At 47.0% G+C, this 20,093-nt stretch overlaps 1 protein-coding gene across 1 annotated transcript in view; it reads left to right on the plus strand.

Annotated features, from left to right (window-relative positions):
* Positions 1–20,093, plus strand: part of FRMPD2 (FERM and PDZ domain containing 2) — a 65,448-nt gene that overhangs the window by 21,743 nt on the left and 23,612 nt on the right. Inside the window, exons 4-16 of the mRNA XM_067534486.1 lie at positions 792–857; positions 2,192–2,377; positions 4,139–4,256; positions 5,854–5,979; positions 10,935–11,019; positions 12,398–12,548; positions 14,561–14,632; positions 15,302–15,476; positions 16,204–16,354; positions 16,445–16,583; positions 17,985–18,137; positions 18,615–18,800; positions 19,145–19,301. Coding sequence (XP_067390587.1) covers positions 792–857; positions 2,192–2,377; positions 4,139–4,256; positions 5,854–5,979; positions 10,935–11,019; positions 12,398–12,548; positions 14,561–14,632; positions 15,302–15,476; positions 16,204–16,354; positions 16,445–16,583; positions 17,985–18,137; positions 18,615–18,800; positions 19,145–19,301 — 1,765 coding nt within the window. The remainder of the gene's footprint in view (positions 1–791; positions 858–2,191; positions 2,378–4,138; positions 4,257–5,853; positions 5,980–10,934; positions 11,020–12,397; positions 12,549–14,560; positions 14,633–15,301; positions 15,477–16,203; positions 16,355–16,444; positions 16,584–17,984; positions 18,138–18,614; positions 18,801–19,144; positions 19,302–20,093) is intronic.

Here is a 20,093-nt window from a genome sequence, read left to right on the forward strand (position 1 = left end):
GATTCCCAGCAGCCAGGGGAAGGCACACAGCATCTATGCTTCCATGTGGCTGGTGACACCAGCTGGTGTGCAAAGTTCCAAGACCTCGGAGTGGAAGAGAATTCCCCGTTCTCTTCTCCTGCCCTGGGATCGCCCACAAACAGTCTTGGATACCTCTTGATTGACAACCCTGCTATGAGTGTTTATTGATGCTACCACCCCCTGACACACTCACAGTCCCCGTGCAGCACTGTAAGCCTCCGCGCTGTCTCCAGGGAGAGTAAGCGATCTCACCAGCTGAAGGCCTGGCTTCCCCTGGGCTCTGCTAGACCCTATCTTCCCTTTGCACTTCCTTCTTGCGCTTTACAACCACCTTCTCAGCTGATGGGATAAGTAGCCCCTTAGCACATCAGTCCACAGTCTGATTAGGTAACTAAGTCTTCCGCCCCTCAATCAGGGCTTCTCTGGGGAACTAGTTAGTGCCTAAATGACCGGCACATACCAGCTCGCCATACATCCCCAGCGTGTGTTTTCCTGCATAGGAGACAATCTGGATTCTGGTCCATGGTTTCTAGAGCTGAAAATCTGTTATGTCCCACCTATTCCATCTCTCTGCCTAGTCAGCATTGTGTCCCATTGTACATTTAGGTGTTTTCTATCCTATCTACTTTTAAAAGTCTCAGTCAATAGGGCTTCCATCACTCCTCCTTTGTGAATGGCTCACAGCTTCACTGACCTCAGTGCCAGGTGACTCCTTGGTAATTATTGACCTCCAATTCATAACTGGTTGACTGCATGTTCTTGTTCAGCAGATGCTGGTGTATTCTTTGGGAATGACTCTCTATTGGTCAGCAGACTATCAGGTTCCTCCAAACCAGGTCAGTAATATCAATATCTTTATTTTCCTTTATTTTGTCACACATTGGCAGGTTGGAAAGTTGGGAGATATGAATCGAACTTTCCCAAGTCCAGGTGGGAGGTTTGTGGCCATTGTTTTGGCTTGGCCCTTTAGAGAGATCAGGACCAGCTGGGAAGTTCGGAACCAGATCCGAATGTCTCCCAAAGTTCAGGATTATCCAAATCTGGGCAAGCAGAGAGGCATTTCCTTCATACCAGAAATAAGATAAATAGGACTTCATGCTTGGTTTAGAAAAGGAATGAGATAAGTTAATGGTGCATCAATGGCTGTTAGCCAAGATGGCAAGAGAAGCAACCCCATGCTCTGGGTGTCCCTAACCCTCTAAATGCCAGAAGTTGGGAGTGGACCTCAGGGGATGGATCACTTGATGATTGCTCTGTTCTGTTCATTGCCTCTGAAGCGATCTGGCATTCACCACTGTCGGAGGACAGGATACTGGGTTAGATAGATCATTGGTCTGACCCAGTGTGGCCACTCTTATATTCTTATGCTGAGAAAAGTCACACCGGCATCATTTTGGTGTCCTGTATGTACATTGGACACACAGCTCTGTGCAAATGAAGATGACTTTTGTTCAAAGCACAGGACAGCTGGGAAGCGACTAATGATCTCTTTCTGCCCTGGGCAGATTTTACCACCGGAGCCACTATTAGTGGCCAAACATCTCCTGCTCAGCCAGTTCAGTGTCTCTTCAATGATTTGCAGGAGGCAATCTTGTTTTATTCATGTATCCTCCAAGCTATTAACTGCACACTGGTGATAGGGAAGCTGTTAGTATTTAGTCCATCTGAGCTCCCTTTCTATAGTGTTTTATTTCTCCATGGTCTCAGTGTAGGGAGCCCATAAGCTAAATAACTATTTAGAATTTAAATACCTGGTCTCCATAGAAACGTAGATTTGAGTAGCTCAATTCTTCTCCCTTGTGAGGCTGAGAGATGGAGTACCATGCAGCTTGCTGTATTTAAGTCTTGAGGATGAGACATTAAAAATGAATGTTCTGAACTTCAGAGTTCTGGAGCAGCCAGCCTTGCTGTCAATAGCCACATATCCCACTGTTCGGCATCCTCATATTTGACTGTTACCTTCAGCATTCTCCTCCTTCCCAGGGTGGTTTAATTTCAGTGGTACTGTATGTATCTAGACTGGGATTTCTAAGGGGGCTAAAGGAATTAAGTGAGTTCTCATTGGAACTCAAAGATCCCTGAGGAAATTCCAGCCCTAGTTCATGGAGCACTTTACAGTGTTTTACCTAAATGTGAGATATTATTTACCATTCTCTCCCTGTGGTCTCAGTCCCTTCAGCTGAGTGACCAGTTACATGGCCTGCTGCTAATGCTGTGTGAAGATCTGCCCCACAAAAGACTTTCCCCTCAGTCCATTCTGGAGGCATGTGAAGTGCACCAGAAGGAATCTTCCTCCTCTCCACCACGTGTTTACATCCAGGGAATGGTCACATCTGTGGTAGGAAGCATCACTGAGGTCAGTACCTCTCTTATTCCTGTCAGTGACCGTACTATAGTAGTTTTTTGCTGGGTATGGACAGTAGGGTAGAATATTTTAGAGCAAGATCACCTGTGAAAAATCAGGGATGGCTTGAAAGGAGTGACTCTCGTCCCGTGGAAGAAGGTGCATGTACTTTCTTTAGTATTTAGGTGGCATTTTTCTATTAGGCTTCTACATATTTTTGATACCCTGGAAGCAGGGGTACATTTTTCCAAAAACACCCAAAGAAACAATGGGACTTAGGCTCCTAAATCACATAGGTAGGCGGTTTTCAAAATTTTATCCAGATATCATTTCATTTGGGAACACAATGTAGGGTCTGTATTATCAACACTGGGATTCCATGGCCCCAATCCCAGGATTGCAATATTACCACTCCGAGGAATCTCAGATGTAGAAGCTCCAGCCCAGAGCATGATGAAAACCTTGAATGCTGGGTCACTTTTCAGACTAGCTAAGCAGCTTTAAACCAACTGTGCTGTGGGTTACGGGCTATATCCTACTGGATTTACCCATCCAAGTAACCCCACTGTATTTCAGTGAGTAAAGGAGGGAGGTTCTGGCCCTAATTTCCCAAGAGCCAGATTGCATGACTGTATTGGGGTTTACAAACCCTACCTGGGCGTAGGCAGAAGGGAGAGGAGAGTCTTCCCCACTTTCAGGCTGTCCACGCCCCAGCACAGCTGCCAGCACTGCAATCATGGCCGCATGCAGCCCCAGCTGGGACCAATAAGGAAAAGAAGCCCGGCTATAAAGCAAGGAGACCAGCATGAGATAGGGAAGCAGAAAGACTTGGGATAGCAGAGGGACAAGAGTCCTGTGCTAGGCTGCCTCTAAGAAACTGATGGGGTGCCAAAGAAAGACTGCAAGTGCTGAAGTGTAAGGGGTGGTGACTGATTTTAGGTTATGTTGCAGGACTGGGCTAAGCTGAGATGAGCAGAGGGAGACTAGCTAGGAGAATGCTGGGAGACTGTCCCTCGAGCAGTCGGCAGTGGCCCTGTGTGGGTGTGCCCCATTGTGGGTGAGGCAAGGAGCCTTCCCCTCCTACAATGTACCCCCAGGCAGGGAAGAGATCCAGATCCAGCCTCCATGGGATCACTGCCCAGACTTCACGCTCCAGGCTAATGCCACAGTGCTAGTAGTTTTGCCACAGGCTGTAGGACTCCACACTGGCCAGCGGAACTGGCTCACAAGGGAGAAGAACGTGCTGCTTGCTGTACAAAGAGTTTCTACTTGCCACTGGTCTCTGTCCTTCTATAAGCTCCAAGACATCACGCCTACGTCAGGTACAATAGCTGTGAGCTCCCTGCACCTCTCTTACTGTGGTAGGCACAGTCAGCTCCTGGAAGGTGATGATGGTAATAAATAAGCTTGTTAAATTGTTTTCACAATTTTATGTTTTCAAGGAACACTTTTGTTGACGTTTTGACTGAAAAAAGGAAGAGAAAGCCGATGAGATTTTCAAATAAAATTCCCACTTTTTGATCAGCACTAGTTAATAATAATCTAATAGCTAGTAGTCTGTTTCCACCTGCAATACGAGGTATCATTTATTTAACACACATTCACATACAATCTTGAAGCAAGCAAAGTATTGCCCTGCTCTTTCTTAACTTGAAGAACTGAAGCAGCAGCATTGATGAATCTAGACCAACCTCAGAGCAAGGACCACTTCCTCTTGAAGGTTTGAAGTCCCCTTGTCTGCTGACATTGACTTGCAATGCAATTGGTTTGCAGGTAGACCAGGTACCAACTGAAGACAGCCAGCTTAACAGAAGCCATGTGATAAGGAAAAGGCTGCACGAGAAAGCATCTGAAAGCTCAGCACTGCCCTCCCAGCTGAATTTTCACCAAGGTAAAGGCTTCTGGTTTAGATTGCGCTTCTTGGAAGTTCTCCTGGGCCAGGTGACTTGTTTCAAATTATGTTGTGCCAATTATATGTAGAGTTGAATATGATATTTACTGCTTTACTTCTAAATGAGCGTACGATAGGGAAATCTCTATGACAAGTCAGCAACTTACAGTCCCTGCTTACAGTCTCAAAGTACAGTGATCTGAAGGGTGTGGAACACCATTAAGTAATCAGTGTGCATATATTTAACTCTTTAAAACAGTTTGCATGAAAGACACTATATGAAATAAGTGTTTTGGTACTCTACGTGTCTAACCGAACCCTGAAGGGCAAAGAATAATTTTCTGTGAATCCATGCTTGAGCCATTTAAAGAGCATATTCACATTTTTCCTTCTTGATTAGCCCAGTGAAGCTCAGCATATACTTCCGTCTTCCTTTCAAAAACCGATTCCTAGAGAGGTTTCAAGAAACGAGGCCAAATCCTACTCACCATACTCATGCAGGCAATCCTACTGTAGACAAGTCACCTGAGAAAGGCACGCGGGAGTCATCATTCAGAACGTATGCAGCAATCTATCCTGACTTCATATTTCGCTTTAACTCAACTTCGAGATATTATTGTCCCTCAGGGTAAAACTCTGCTGCAAGACAAATATTGACTTCCACTTCATGTCTGCTTGTTTCCTCTCAGGTCAATAAATCTTGATGTTCACCTCAGCAGAAGCTAATATGTGTTTTTTCTGTCCTGGTTTCAGCCCTAATTCAGCAAGCACTTATGCACACCTTCAGCATTATACACATGAGTAGCACTGTTTATATTCAGCAAATCATGTGAGCACATGCTTATGTCTCATTGACTTCAATAGGAAGTAAGCACATGCTTCAAGGTAAACACTTGTTTGAATGCTTTGCTAAATCAGTACTTTCGTTATTTTAAGGTGTAAATATGAACCTTTGTGATGCATTTTCTATTTAGGGTGCATTTCACTGAATTTTTTTTCCTCTTCAAAAATCACCACGACAAATTGGAAGGCCCTGGAAAAGGATGGGGGTAGAATATAATAGAAGCAAAGATAGGCTGCAACAGAAGTGTGCACTTCATAAAGTTTTAGGTCACCATTCTTGGGGAATAGCGGCAGCTGCATCATATAGTGGCTTTCAATATGTAGCATTCCTGAAGAAGATAGCTGGGGTCTTTTGGACTTGTGAATTTGGAGGACAAAAGTAGGTAGAACTTGTTTCTTGGCTACTTGCATCTTCCTGACACTTTTCAATTAAAACTTGACGAAAATCATTTGTACATTAGACTCATTTTGGTTGGGCTCCCTGAAGGTCCCGTGGGGACTGCTTTCTGCTTTCAGAGTAGAGCTGTAAAAAGCGGGCGAGAGCAGAATCAGCTCTGCCAAGGTCTGGTGAATGCCTTCCTGATGGAAGTGAAAAGCACTCGGGGTCAGAAGGAAGACATTCAAGAGCAAAGAAGACTCGAATAAAAGTTAGCCAAGACCAAGCGATAGCTAAATGGGCACTTGGATACCACAATTTTAGAATCAGAACATAATATAGTGATTTACCAGGCTTCTGTTCTGTTTCTAAACACAGGGGCCAGGTCACTGAATTATAGTCGGTCGGCAGAGGATTACAGACAACTCTCTGTGGATTACTGTGACTCCAGCAGCATTTCAGAGAGTACATCATTGATATTGTCAAACAGGGGACGCAGGAGAGGTAGGGTTTGACTTTAAAATGGTTACTGTGATTTATTCCAGCTTTCCCTCTGTGCAGGAATCAGAAGAGGTATTGAAAGGTCAATGTTGTGCAAGCAAATGTGCAAATACAAGTGGTCTGATCCTGAAATGTTATAGAAACCACTTTGCTGGTTCTATTTTGTGGGGGTTGTGGGGGAGCTGTGTGTGTAAAAGGTAATTGGAATAGTAGCAATAAATCGATCTAAAACCAACACCCCCCTGCCACCCCCCAAAATGAACATGCTGAAAACTGGGCAGTTCCCAGCTCGCAAAGCACGGGCTGCTGGAAGGCCTGCTGCGGAACAAGCTGGACATTAAGGTTGAAGGTCACACACTGTGTGTGTGTGTGTGTGTGTGTGTGTGTGTGTAACGGCCACCGATGCACTGGCGCCATTCTGCCCCGACCCTGAGCCCCACACTGAGATGACGCCCTACGGAACTGACTGGGGTGGGTGGCTGGGGCAGGAACAAGGGGTCTCCAGGACCTGACCCAGTACAGACGGTGCCTACTGCATCCAGAGACCAAGGGCAGGGCAAAACTCCTCTGGACCCAACAGCCTAACTGCGGGGCTGGGAGGGAAAGACCATGGGCTACCAGGGGAAACCAAGCTGCTAAGTGCAGCTCTGTGCCCAATCCTGACCCCGCTGGAGTCAGAGCCTAACCTAAACCTGCCAGAGGGCTGCCGTGCGATCCCTGCTGACGAGCTGCCCCTGGGAGCTGACTGTAAAGCAGTCACAGCTGGCTCAGAGTCTTCAGCACCCCGGTCATTTGGGAAAACCCCAAATTCTGATCTCCCTAGTCCTGCTCTGTCCTAACCCCAGCCTCGGGCAGACCTGAGAGCAGAACCGCCTGCTCCTGGGGAGGGCGAGATCCTGCGAACTGGGAGCAGCCTGCGGCGCTGGTAACACACACAGCAGCTCAGCTCGGATTTAAGGACGCTTGCGCTGACAGGCTGGGCTGGACATACCAGGCTAGTGTCTGAGAGGAGAGGCCCTTCCCGGCGTGATGGGTGACATGCTACCCCAGATTGCAGCAGACTGCTGGGGGAAAGGGCTCAGTGACATGGTTCTTCTTCCCATGACAGTGCTGCAGGCAGATTTGTTAATCAGTGGTGGGCAGAAAGGCTGCAGTGGCTTAGCTGAGGTAGGCAGGCAGGTCGGAGGGGGGTGGCCCACTGATGTTTTGCTTAGACAACAGATTGTCTTGAGCGGGGCAGGGGATGGGAGGGGGCATTGGGGTTGTGGTGAGGCCCATAGGGCAGCCCGAGGAAGCTGCCCATAATTAGACAAGCCTCAGGCTGTCTAAATTGTGCCAGGAGCTATTGCAGAGCAGCCCAGGTCTGGGAGGGTGTAAAGGGGTCTTGATGCCACCTTAGCACCCCTCTTGCCCCCTGGACTCCGAGTTCTGGGCTGCACCCCTAAGATGCACAGCACAGAATCCCCCTCTCATCAATAAAGAGGGGGGGAAACGATCCTTCCTTGTGGACTGCAATCGATATAAATGTATAACAGACCGTGGATGCTGCAGCTGACTCCGGCATGCAGCTCCCACTGATTTTTGGGGGAGCCATTACTTATTGAGGTGCCTGCAAAACAAGCCCCTAAGTCTATATTCAAGCCCATTTTTGAAAATCTTGGCTGTAATGCTCATAACCAACTGCTGAATCATGCGGGATGGTGCACATACTCAGTTCCCGTTGAGTCTGTGGCAGCTGAGGGTGCAGGAGTGGGGCTCTAAAAGCACGGTATATAAAGTAACATAAGTAGACTCTGAGTTTGCTCACCACAGCCAGCCTTTCCCAGGATAATATATCCAAAATATATAATATAATAAAATATATATAATATATGTATAATATATATATATAATATATAAAAATATAATATAGCTCCCCCCCCACAGGGTTATTACAGTCTGGGAAGAGATCACCAGGCTCAAGAGAGATCCATATCCTCAGTGATCTTTGCTAGTATGCCAGGCTGTTCTCTGGAAGCTCATTTAGCATTTAATAAATTAATTGTTCATAAGAGATATGATAGCTCCCTATACTCACATTGGAGGGATCAATACCAAGGAGGGAGAGGAATTATTTAAGTTCAGTGCCAATGTGGACACAAGAACTAATGACTATAAACTGGTCATCAGGAAGTTTAGGCTTGAAATGAGACTCAGGTTTCTAACCATCAGAGGAGTGTAGTTCTGGAATAGCCTTCCAAGGGGGCAAAAAACCTAGTTGGCTTCAAAACTGAGCTTGATAAGTTTATGGAGGGGATGGTATGATGGGACAACCTAGTTTGTAAATTGACTGATCTTTGACTACGGGTGGTAGATATGCCAACGGCCTGTGAAGGGATGTTAGATGGGGTGGGTTCTGAGTTATTACAGAGAATTCTTTCTGGGTGTCTGGCTGGTGAGTCTTGCCCACATGCTCAGGGTTTAGCTATCACCATATTTGGGGTTGGGAAGGAATTTTCCCCCAGGGCAGACTGGCAGATGCTCTGGGGGTTTTTCGCCTTCCTCTGTAGCATGGGGCAGGGGTCACTTGCTGGTGGATTCTCTATACCTTACAGTCTTTAAATCATGATTTGAGGACTTCAATAACTCAGTCATAGGTTAGAGATTTATTCAGGAGTGGATGGGTGAGGTACTGTGACCTGCGTTGTGCAGGGGGTCAGACTAGATGATCATATTGGTCCCTTTGACCTTAGAGTCTATGAGTTTATGAAGCAACCTCAAGAGTCACATGCTAGTCTTAAATAGGGACTATAGGACTGGGAGGGACTTCCTGGATCATCAAGTTGAATCACAAGTAACCCCATCATATAATCCTATTCATAAACTTAACTAGTTTTATGATGGCTCCTGATAAGTTGTTTCTCCCCACTCTTCCTATTTGAACACTGTTCCAGAACAAGGAATGGGTTTGATTTGTGCTAAAAGCATGGCATCATGGCCTATGAACTACTCAGGTTGTCCCACTAGGATGATGAAAAACTAAGGGTATTTTAAGTGGTAGTCAAAGAATCTGTGCATGTAACTTGTCCGCGGTGAATGGGCGAGTAGGGACTTGCAAGGTTGTCTTATCAGAAAGCCGTGCAAACCTGCGCCCCTCTGAGAACAATGGGGCGGATCCTCAGCTGGCGTAGATCGAGACAGCCATGCTGACGTCTGTGGGCCTATGGTAACTGATATCAGAGGAGGATCTGGCTTTGATAAAAGGCTTGTCTCATAGCCTCTCATTTCTCACTGCCGGCATCCTCGCCTCCAAATCATCCGAAGAGCCTGACTTTGCAATACTGCCATCTGCTGCTTGAGAAACTCCACTTTTATTTCTTTAGTGTCTTTTTATTATAGTTATGTGTTTGTTTCCTGCATATTCCCTTTGTCGTTGTTGTTCACCAGGTTATGTTTAAGAGATTAATTTTCTTAACATTTTTGCTCCAAATGCCTAAAGGTGTTTGAAATGCTATGACCTGTCCTGCGTGAGATTGGCTCAGGTTTTCATTAGAAAAGCATTTTTGAGCTAATATCTAGTGCTCTGCACTCAGTCAGTTGTCACTATATTTCATGCTGCATCCTGTGTCAATTACCTTGCTGCGTCAGGGATTCCACAAGATTTTAATGCTGTGAGTATTGTGTAGCAGAGGACCAGGAATCACACTGCAATGAAAGACCCGTAGTACGGCTGCGGCTGGCCGGGTCAGCTCCCTCGGACTCATGGGGCTAAGGCTGCGGGGCTATAAAACGGCAGTGTAGACATTCAGCCTTGGGCTTGAGCCCGGGCTTCGGGTGTTGGTACTGTGGGTTTTTTGTTGCGGCATAGACACGACCACAGAGTTTGTGTCTGGATTCAGAGCTGAACTTCCTCAAAGTTTGTGGCTGTTCAGCTTTATTTACTTGTTATAACTTACCTATAGATTTTCTAGTTGTTTTTTTTAAATGCTTCAGATGGTGGCTATTGTACTGGAACGCAGTGTAGTATTTTTGGGTTGGCATTTAGAGAGAGACCTCAATAATAACACTCTGGCTTAACACACTGGCTCTCCTTCTGATTTTAGCTTCCCCATAGTTGTAGAGAATTAAACCTGCCTCGTTTCTAGCTCATTTTCATTTGCAAATCGCTCCCAAACAAACCCTGGTTTTGGTATTGCATTAATTATTCAGAAGTATTCACCGAATAGCTTCTGCAAACTATTTGCCACACATCCTGTGGAATCACTGCAGACAGTTCACTCCAGCTGTTTTGTATTGCTGGTGTGTGATTGGCCACCTACACCACATTATATTGTTTCTCTTCCTTGATTGGTTGACTGGAAAATGCTTAAATAGAAGGATTACCAGTGGGATAATAAATGCTTTTGTTTGCTCACAGTACCTTCATATTAACGCAAATATAGGGATTCACACACAAACAGCTATTTCCCCAAACTCATTCCCCTGAACGTCCATGAATAGGGAATAATAAGGGCTACAGACATGGCTGAAGCAACAGCCAGTCCCAACCTGAAGGATTATTCATGGACGCAGATCTGTGTTTCCACCCACGTGTGTTGTTCTGCTATATTCTGGGCACCGATGCATGCGCTGGTTGGAGGGGTGATGGAGGTGAGAGTTGGATGTGGAGGGGCTGGAGCGGCCACCATGGTGCCTGTGATTGGGCCGGGGAACAGGTAGGAACCATGGTGGTCAGGCTGGAGCAGGGAGCAGCTACCCTGGTGGCTGGCAGAAGAGAGATGTGACCCATCAGGACCCCCTTTCCAAGCCTGAAGCTGGCTGCCCCAATCCGCTGAGTCTCAGTAGCTCCTCTCCTCGGGCAGAGCACCCAGTCCTGCTCCCCCTCCCAGCCCTCTGCCTCCCTATTTAAAACAAGCTTTTGCCACCTTTGGCGCTGCTTCCATGACAGTGATTGTGGTATTCCCTTGATTTCATGTTAGGGAGAGCTCCACAGGCGCAGAGGGAGTGGGACCCAAACCTGAGTGGATCGAGGACACACGGTAGCTACAAACTCTTCATTAACAGGTAATCAGTAAAGCTTTTGTCCTTCAAAGACGTTTTTATGACCGCAGGAGGCACAGGGGCTCAGATGCACCTGGGCTCTGATGTGAAAACCCTGGGTAGCAACTGGATTAGGTAGCCATGTGGTGGGCAGACGCTCTTCATCTCGAGCCAAATCCTGAAGACTTCACTGCACTCCTGGTCGGTCCTTCCTCGGAGAAAGCCTCTCATTCCCTTCAGGGAGAGTTTTCCTGAATAAGGGCAAAGGGAAAATGGAGCAGAGACTTCAGGTTTGGGCCTCCAACTTGTACTGATGTTACTGTCGGAGGTCTGATTTATAAGAGATGGGCCTTGATAGGCCAAATGTGCAGTACGTGGTTTTCAGAGTAATTTTTAGTTTTTCCTATAGTTTCTCAGGTTGATTCACTATCTCAACCCCTCTGGTTCACTAAAGAGTTAAAGGGAACCCATCGGTGTCATCAACAGAAAGCTGTGGGGCTTTGTCTCTGCTTGTGGGATCTGCTCTCAATTCAGCCATGGGTGGCCAGCAGCCAGATGTGACTGCTGCAATGCAAACCCCAAGTGTAGACAAGGGATGCTGTGATTTGCACCATTGGAGCTAACTCCTGTTTGAAACCAGGGTATACTCCACCTCTGCCTGTCCTGGGATGTCTACAGCAGAGGTTAGCATATTGAGGCTGCAATCGGGGCTAATTCCAAGTGTAGACAAGGCCTCTGAGCATCATAAAAATCAGAATCCCCTATTTACATACCTCTTAGTCCATGATAGGTACCCCAGTTAAGCAAAATACCTGTCCCAGTGAAACAGGAGTTCCTGCCATCAAGCATAACTGACTTAATTCAAACCCATAGGAAATATTGCATTTAGATTTCTCCATCAGCTATGTCCTGAGTAAACTGATTGAAACAGATAATAATTAACCACAGTTACCAGGGCTGTGAGAGATACTCTGTTTTCCCCTGTATGTACAATAAGAAATAATTGCAGTGCATCCCTCAGAACAGCAGTGTGTTTCGTAGGGAATAGATATCATATATACACACACCTCGTATGTGGAGGTGATAGTCACGTGTTAAATTGATCAGTGTATTTATTGTGTGCTCTCTGAGCATCTCACCGGCCCCCTGCCCATTAACCCATCCTTGCCAGGGCGGTCCAAGACAACATGCTGAGACTTTTGTTGTTAATTCATATGGGCTTTTAGTTTAATTTCTGCATAACTTTCATGGTTTCATCCTATAACACTTTTCTGTAGGGGTTGTGACATATAGATAATGGAGATTGTCCTTTCTTGCATAAGGCAGTGCCACTGGAAGAATTTTAAACTCTCTGTCCGTTGCTTTGGACGCACAATCTGAAATGTTGCTCATTCCTTTGCAGATCGGCAAGCACTGTGGACGAAATCCCTGCTGGGGCTCAGAAGAACAGCAAGCACAACCTGCAGAGTTTAGGCTCCACCTTCTCGGTGTCTGCCAAGGACTCGCTAGCAGCTGCGGCATCTCTGAGATGCGTGTTCCAAACGAAAGAAAAGGTGACTAAGGAAAATGTGCGCACTGATTGCAAAATGTAAAGCCCACCCCACAACGCCAGCCCCACACGGCAAGGGGGCTGATGGATAGGTGACTCAGCTAATCAGAATGGCCCCCCACCATGGCCAAGCCCAGAAGGAGCTACGCATGATCTGGGTGTGATAAGGAGCCCGGTCCTGCAGTCAGACCCTCAGAGACGTCAGTGGGAGCTTTGTCTGCATAAGGACTGAGATAGAGTTGTAGGACTGAACCCCAAAAGGCCAGCTTTCCATCTTGGGGTTCTAGTTCTGCTTTTGGTGACCTGTAATGCATACAAAGGGGTGTTTTAATCAGTCACCTTGGCTGTGCCTTCAACACACCAGAGAAGGGCTCACTCCAAAGCCTACTGCAGTCAGCAGGGATCAAAGAACTTTAGAACAGGCCCCTATTGCTCTCCTTTTACAATATACACCTAGACGGAAAGCGCACCCTAGAAGTTAATGCACCGATGGGATAATCACGCGAGCTTGGAGCTATTAATTGTTCCACCATTGTTACACAGGGGTTGTGTAAACTGTGGTTATTTATGTCCTGTCTGTAAAATGGGACAGGGAATAATGCCTAGCAGTCTGAGGCCAGAAGCCAAGGAATAAACAAACCACGAGATTGTGCTTCCCTTCCATCCTCAGCCGTGAACCCTCTGGGGCAGGCTGGAGGCATTTCTGCTACAGGCAGCGACAGGAGCCCTGTGATGTGGTTGAGCGTGATATAGCTGTGTTATAGAGAACACGGGGGGGTCAGCCTCCAGGACCGTCAATCTTTTCACCACTGCCAAATCTGCACACCTGCCCACGCACAGGCAGAGAGAAGCCTTTCGATATTTTAATTTGGGTGGTTTTGTTTGCATAACACTGCAGCAAATGATGCTGGCAATCACATTTCTGTGTCGCTGGGAAATACACTTCTGTTTTAGGTCTCCTTTTCAGGCTGCTTTATTTTTTTCATGCCAGTTCCAGTAAGTGGAGAGGAAGACCAAAGAATGCGACTCAAGCTTGTAGCTCCCTGCATGGCCCCTTGCAGCTGCTGCTGTTATCGTTATTATTCTATCTTTCAAATCAGTGCTCCTGCTCCCAGGGAATTCAAATTCCCTCCCATCTCAGGCCTGAACAGTGGCAGGCCTTTGAAGATGAAGAGCCAGTCATTTCAACACTTGGAGAGAGAGAGAGAGAGAGAGAGAAAAAAACATTTTTACAGGGGAATTTAGGTTTTAATAGCGTTAATTTTTTTGTCAGATTATTAATTGCAAGAGAAAGGAAAGAAGGCATGTGAAGTGGATGGGCAGAGCAAGCTATTATTTATTTACTGGTTGTGTTGCAGTAGTACTTAAGAGCCCCCAGTCATGGCCCAGGGCCCAATTGCGCTAGGTGCTGTACATACATAGAACAAAAAGATTGTCCCCACCCTAAACAGCTGACAATATACGTATAAAACAATAGTGAACAAAAGGTAGAAAAGCTATTATGCTTCTCTGGATAGTTCTGTAGCGACTGATGGATTGTTTAATAATACAAACAACCCCCAACCCTTGAATTCTTTAACAATACCCAGAATACTTAGATGGGTCACTCCTAGGCCCCTGCACCCCACCAGCATGGCCCTCTGCCAGGAAATGCACAGGAGTGGGGAAACATAGGGCCATCCAAGCTGTTCCCACCCTCTTCCATAAAGAGCTTTTGTGGCCCCTTTCTGCCGCTGGAGCAGGTGTAAAGGGTAAGGCTGGGCAGGGTTTTCCCAGCCCACAAACAATTCTGAGAGTTCAAACATTTTCCATTTCTGCAGTGGGAGGAAACTGGGGCCTTTTTGTGAAACATTAGGAAGCAAGCTGTCCCCCATTATAGCCAAGAGCCTAGAGTTCAGGGCACTCAGCTGCTGTGTAGAAGATCCAGGTTCAAGTCCCTGCTTTACCATGTAGAGAAAACTGAGATCTTCATAACATTGATTCATTTTATTAACTTTCTGAATTGTTTTTTTCTAGTTTTCAGGGCCAGAATTTATCATTCTGTCCAGTGAACCACCAGTCACCTTACAAATGCCTGGATCCATCGTGGTAAATATGAATGTTCCGGATTTCAGAGCTGGTAACCCTTAAATTAAATCTCCACGCTACCCTGTAAAACCCCCATTTCATTTCCAAGGTGGGAGTCCTGCAAAGGCAGCATATGGAGACCCTAAAGACAGGTGAGCACCTCACATTGCTACATCGTGATCCTTGGTGCTGCGGTCAGAGGGGAACTGATGGACTCCAAAGGGAGCCTCATCCATTAAGCCTCCATTCAGGAAGATCATTTTGAGGCAAAGCTTTGGGGAGGTGGATAGAGATTACACAGCACTTGTACAATACACTGCCTAATGCTAAAGCAGTGAACTCCCGTAGTACACTTCCCAGAGAAAAAACTTCATTGAGCTGTAGTTAAGGCTGACAGTGTGTAGCAGGGATGTTAGGGTAAAAGCCTGACAGAAATATCAGTGTTATCAAATCCAACCAAGTCCAACTTGAAAGAACCTCAGACGCTATATAGTCTGGAAATGCTCAGTTGTTTGCCTGGGGACTCCACAAGTTTTCTAGAAGTCTGAAATGTTTTGACATGACTACAGAGCAGCAGGCTTTGTGCGTGATTCCCTTAGGCAGGGCCATGGGACCAGGAGAGCCCGAGACTGGCAGGAATTTCTGCATTCACATGGCACTCATTCTCAATTCTCTGGTTTGTGTTTTCAGACTAAAAAAGGGAAATCCTATTTGTCTCAAAGGGACCTCAGTGTGATTCTGCTCAATGGGCAGTGCCTAGAGGTGAAATGTGACATCAAGTCGAAGGTGAGAGACGTCTTCAATACAGTCGTGGCCTACGCAAACCTAGTGGAACACTTCTACTTTGGCTTAGCTTACGTAAAAGGTACGTGCCACGTCTAGGGGCTGCACGGGCTGTAGGAGCCATGCTAGTCTGTACTGATGAATGCCAGTCGAGCCCTTTGAGAGCCTCAGATGGAAGGCACTTTAGAAGTTCAGTTTCAAACAGAATTAAGCCCCCTAGTGTAAACCATGTCCACTGCAGGAGTGCAACCCAGTGCAGCTACACTATTCCAGTGCAGACGAGGCCTTAGGCACAGACTTAGCTTGAGGCAGGGCAGAGTGTTGCCCCATCAGGACTTCCAGGAAGCACTGTGCTTCAAGCAGGCCACCTGCCTCCAAAAGCTTCCTCGTCCGGCAGGGGAGTACAGGCTCAGCTACTCCCCGTAAAGAGCCCACTCTTTCCCCTGGATCCTTTGGAGTGGCTAGCGCTCACGAGGCCCCAGTGGGGAGCAGTCCTTGCACTCAGAGCATGAAGATTGTAGGTGTGTGACATGTCAGTCTCATTATGCCCTCCCCATCTGTCGAGTGCGCACACCGGGCCAGCCCCATCAGATGTCTGGCCAGCTGTACAGGGAGTTATCCTGGTGGAATAAGCCATGAATAACCCATCGTGGAGGGCAGCAGACGGCGAGCTAGGTCTGATTCTCTGAGCCCTTCCTGGTGATCTGCTGAACGAAGGGAGGGAGGCGGATGAAAAGCAGCAGAATTCTGATCTATTGAATGGTCTCTTTCTGCTTCTCTCATCACGGAACCCAAACTTCTCATTGCAGGTAAAGAGTTTTTCTTTTTGGATGATGAGACCAAACTCTACAAAGTGGCCCCAGACGGCTGGAATGACCAACCCAAGAAGAAAACCTCCATCATTAATTTCACACTCTTTCTGAGGATAAAATTCTTCGTCAGCCACTTTACTGTCATCCAGTAAGTGCCGAGGTTCTGTCGGCAGCCGGGGAGGAAGATGGCATTTAATATTCAAAGCTCGTTACATTCCCAGCCTCTCCTTTTTTCCAGACATGGTCTGACAAGGCATCAGTTTTACCTGCAGCTTCGTAAAGATATTCTAGAGGAGCGGCTGTACTGCAATGATGAGACCTCCCTGCAGTTAGGTGCTTTAGCCTTGCAGGCAGAACTTGGAAATTACGCTCCGGAGGTACGGTAAATAATGCACCTCTTCTCTGAGGTGTCTGTCATCAGCTCCTGCAGATTTCTCCTGTCACTTACGGTTAAGATGCAAATTAAATGGCACCTTGACTTCAGCTCTTCTGACATTTCTCAGTACAGTGAGTGAGCCCGGAAGGGTTCACATTTCAGGTTCAGATTAGATGACCCTAAAATTTGCCTGAATATGCAGCACTCATGAATCTGCCAGGAATGGCTGAAATCTTGGAGAACAGTCCTTCTTGGGAAATTACTGGTACCTCCTGCCTGTGTGGTAAGGCCAGAAATCCCAGCAGATCTCTGGAGTACTTTCAGCCATCGATGCAACTCAGAAGCACAGAGGGGCTTGCAAAGATGAAAAAATAAGGAAGAGAAAAGCAAATTGAACATTTCAACCCCTTCTAAGAGTTGCCATTTGGGCTGGGTTGTAGAAAGGCACAGGGATGCCAGTGCAGATATTTCTGAACCAGTTGTCCAGGCCTATGTGTAATAAATTATGCTTTTTCCATATACAAAGAGCAGCTGTATAAGTCCAGGGCCAGATCTCCAACTAGGGTGGCTCCATCGGCTGAAGTGGAATTATATTGATTCACACCAACTGAGGGCCTGGCTCTCAGTCTATCACACTGTTGTTTTCCTTACTCTAATATAAAAGAGAAGAAAGAACAAAAGTAAAGTCTCCATGACAGGGAGCATGTTGGGTGTGTTGTCCTCCTCTGAAGCAGCTGCAGCAACTCTGAGAACAGAATAGCTGCTATCTCTGTTCACAGACAGTTTTAGAGTTTAAAGGTGCAGTACACAGAAAACAAAGGCATTACATGTTGCTATGTACGCTGGACAATATAGATCGAGTTTCCAGACTACAGTATAGGCTATATTCTGCATTGTCTTGTGCAGGTGCATCGGGGGAGGAAGGGGGAAGAAGGGCAGTGGTCCTCTCTTCCTCCCTCTCCCACGCCCAGGAGCCAGACAGAATGGGGGGAGGTTCCTGAAAGCATGTTGAGGGCCAGCTGACAGAACTAATGGTGCTCCAGCTTGGAAGCCAAAGCCTCTCCCCTCATGAACCAGCTAGTAACTAGAGGCAGGCGTGCAGGGGGAGAGAGGCTGCACACTTGTGCAGCCGATGTGAGAAGCTGTGTTCTCCTCACACTCCCCTGAGGCAATATCCTTGCATCTTCCCCGCTGTGGCTCTGCATCCCGCCTTTCACAGCATGCCTCCAGCAGCAAAAGCCAGAATGGTGCCCCACACCGCGTGTGATGTTTCACGCTGGAGATCACTGCACCCTCCCTTCGACAGCTCTTCAGCTTTTGTGGGAACTGTATTTTCAGCCCTATCTACAGCTCCTGGGGAACTAACCTTTTCCCCTCTCATTTCTCCATTTCCCTCCTGAAGGTGCATGGGAAGAATTATTTTCGTGTTGAAGACTACGTTCCTGCAAGCCGGATAGAGAAAATGACCCTGGCATGCATACAGCGAGAGCTCGCCAAGCTGCACCGCATGAACCACTCCCTCTTTGAGGATGAAGCCGAGCTAGAATTTTTAAGGGTATCCTACACGGTGCACAATTTTATTCATTTTTGCAGTAGAAGGGCCCTGTCTCTTCCTCATCAGTCTGTCGTTTCCCAGTCGCCTGTCTGACATTCTGATATTGAATGTTCATGGGACAGCTTGAACTGCTGAGCACTTGCATCCACTGTACTGGTCAGAGCACTGTACAGACAACTAACAAGTCCGCACAGCCTCCCTTGAGAGGCAGGAGGAAAGAGCTAGTACCATTTTACAGATGGAAAACTGAGGCCGGTCGGGCGGTGAGAATTTGGATGGGTTTCCAAGGCTTCCAGAGAGCGGAAGTGCTCAGGGGAGCTGCTGCATCCTATCTCCTCTCCACGCCATCTGCCTTGTTCCCCTTGGCTTAGCTTCTTTCTGCTCAGGCACTGGGAACGCAGCACTGGGCTGCATGGGATATTTAGTGTGTGTTGTGCAGAATGCTGAGTAAGTGCTCTGCTCTCCCTCTCTGCAAAGGTGACTCAGCAACTCCCTGAGTATGGGGTGTTATTCCATCGGGTGTCCCAGGAGAAGAAGACAGCAGGAGGGGACACTGTCCTGGGAATCTGTGCCAAGGGCATCATTGTGTACGAGATGAAAAACTGCACCAGAATTGCCAAGTTGAGGTTTCAATGGAGGGAAATGGAGAGGATTTCAGCTCATGTGAGTGTGATCCAAGTGAATCCTCCTTCCTCCACACTGTGTTACTCCCCCTCGGTCTGTTAGTTGAGTAAATACAGGCATCTACTTCAGAGCCAGGCTCAGAATCATTACGCACAAAACATGCTCATTTTTGATCCCATTAAAAAAAAAAAAAGGATCCAAATGTAGGGTTCTGGTCATCCCAACGCTCAGTGATGTTTGGATCTTGAGTTCTGACCGCTCTCTAGGAGCTGATGTCCACCTTCTGTAAGACTCTGTAACCAAGAGCTGGGCAACATTTTTTGTGCAAAAAAACGTGTCCTGGGTGGAATATAAAGTGACCATTGCATTTTTATTTCCTTTAGAGAAAAAAGTTCATGATCGAAAGCAGCTTCAGTGGCAAAAAATACACGTTCGTCACCGACACAGCAAAGACGTGTAAATATTTACTGGACCTCTGCTCTGCCCAGCACAAATTTAATGCCCAGATGCATTCCAGGCAACTACGGCAAGCTTCGTCCGGTGAGTTCCAAAGATACTGTCTGTAACACAGGGAATAGGTGAGGGCAGGTTTGTGAGGAATGAAGGACACTAAAGGAGAGGAGAGATGCCACGTGGGTAAGGCACTGAAGTGGGAGTCAGAAGATCTGGGTTTACTGCTCAGCTCTGCCACAAACTCCCCGTGGCCTTGTGCAATCTGTTCATCTCACTCTGCCTCGCCTGTCCCTCTGTAAGACAGGGATAATAATGTTTCCTGACCTCACAGGAGCTCGGGGTTTGTGAATTAACTGAATTAACGTCTGGGAGGTGCTCCGGGTGATATGAGCCATAAAACTACATTCGTGTGAAAAAGGCTTTATTATACATAGCTGCAGGAGCCCTGCTGATGTTTCTGAAGACAATGGGTCAGATCTAGCCCTGGTGTAAGCAGAGACATGTGCCGCTGCTGTTGTTCCTACCTGTGCCAGGGCAGAATTTAGTCCAATAGTGCCTGAGTGAGGAGGGTTATTAAGTGGTTCTACAGCAACTGAAAATTAGAGATGGTCCCAAGCCAAGACCACAGAACCAACTGGGACTCCAGCCACACTTTGGACTGTGTGACATTTCTCTGTTTATATGCTCCTTTACGATGTACCATCCCCACAGACGGCATGACAGGGGCTGTCATTACACAACCCTCCCTCCCCACACTTTGGATTCTTCACAGTGAAACACTGCTATGCTCAGTGGGACCCGTCAGGGATGGTCTTGGTTTACTTGGTCCTGCCTCAGTGCAGGGGGCTGGACTTGATGACTTCTCAAGGTCCCTTCCAG

Source organism: Emydura macquarii, unplaced genomic scaffold, assembly GCF_026122565.2.
Source record: "Emydura macquarii macquarii isolate MOO-44397 ecotype Brisbane River unplaced genomic scaffold, CSIRO-AGI_Emac_v2 contig_67, whole genome shotgun sequence".
NCBI lineage: Eukaryota > Metazoa > Chordata > Testudines > Chelidae > Emydura > Emydura macquarii.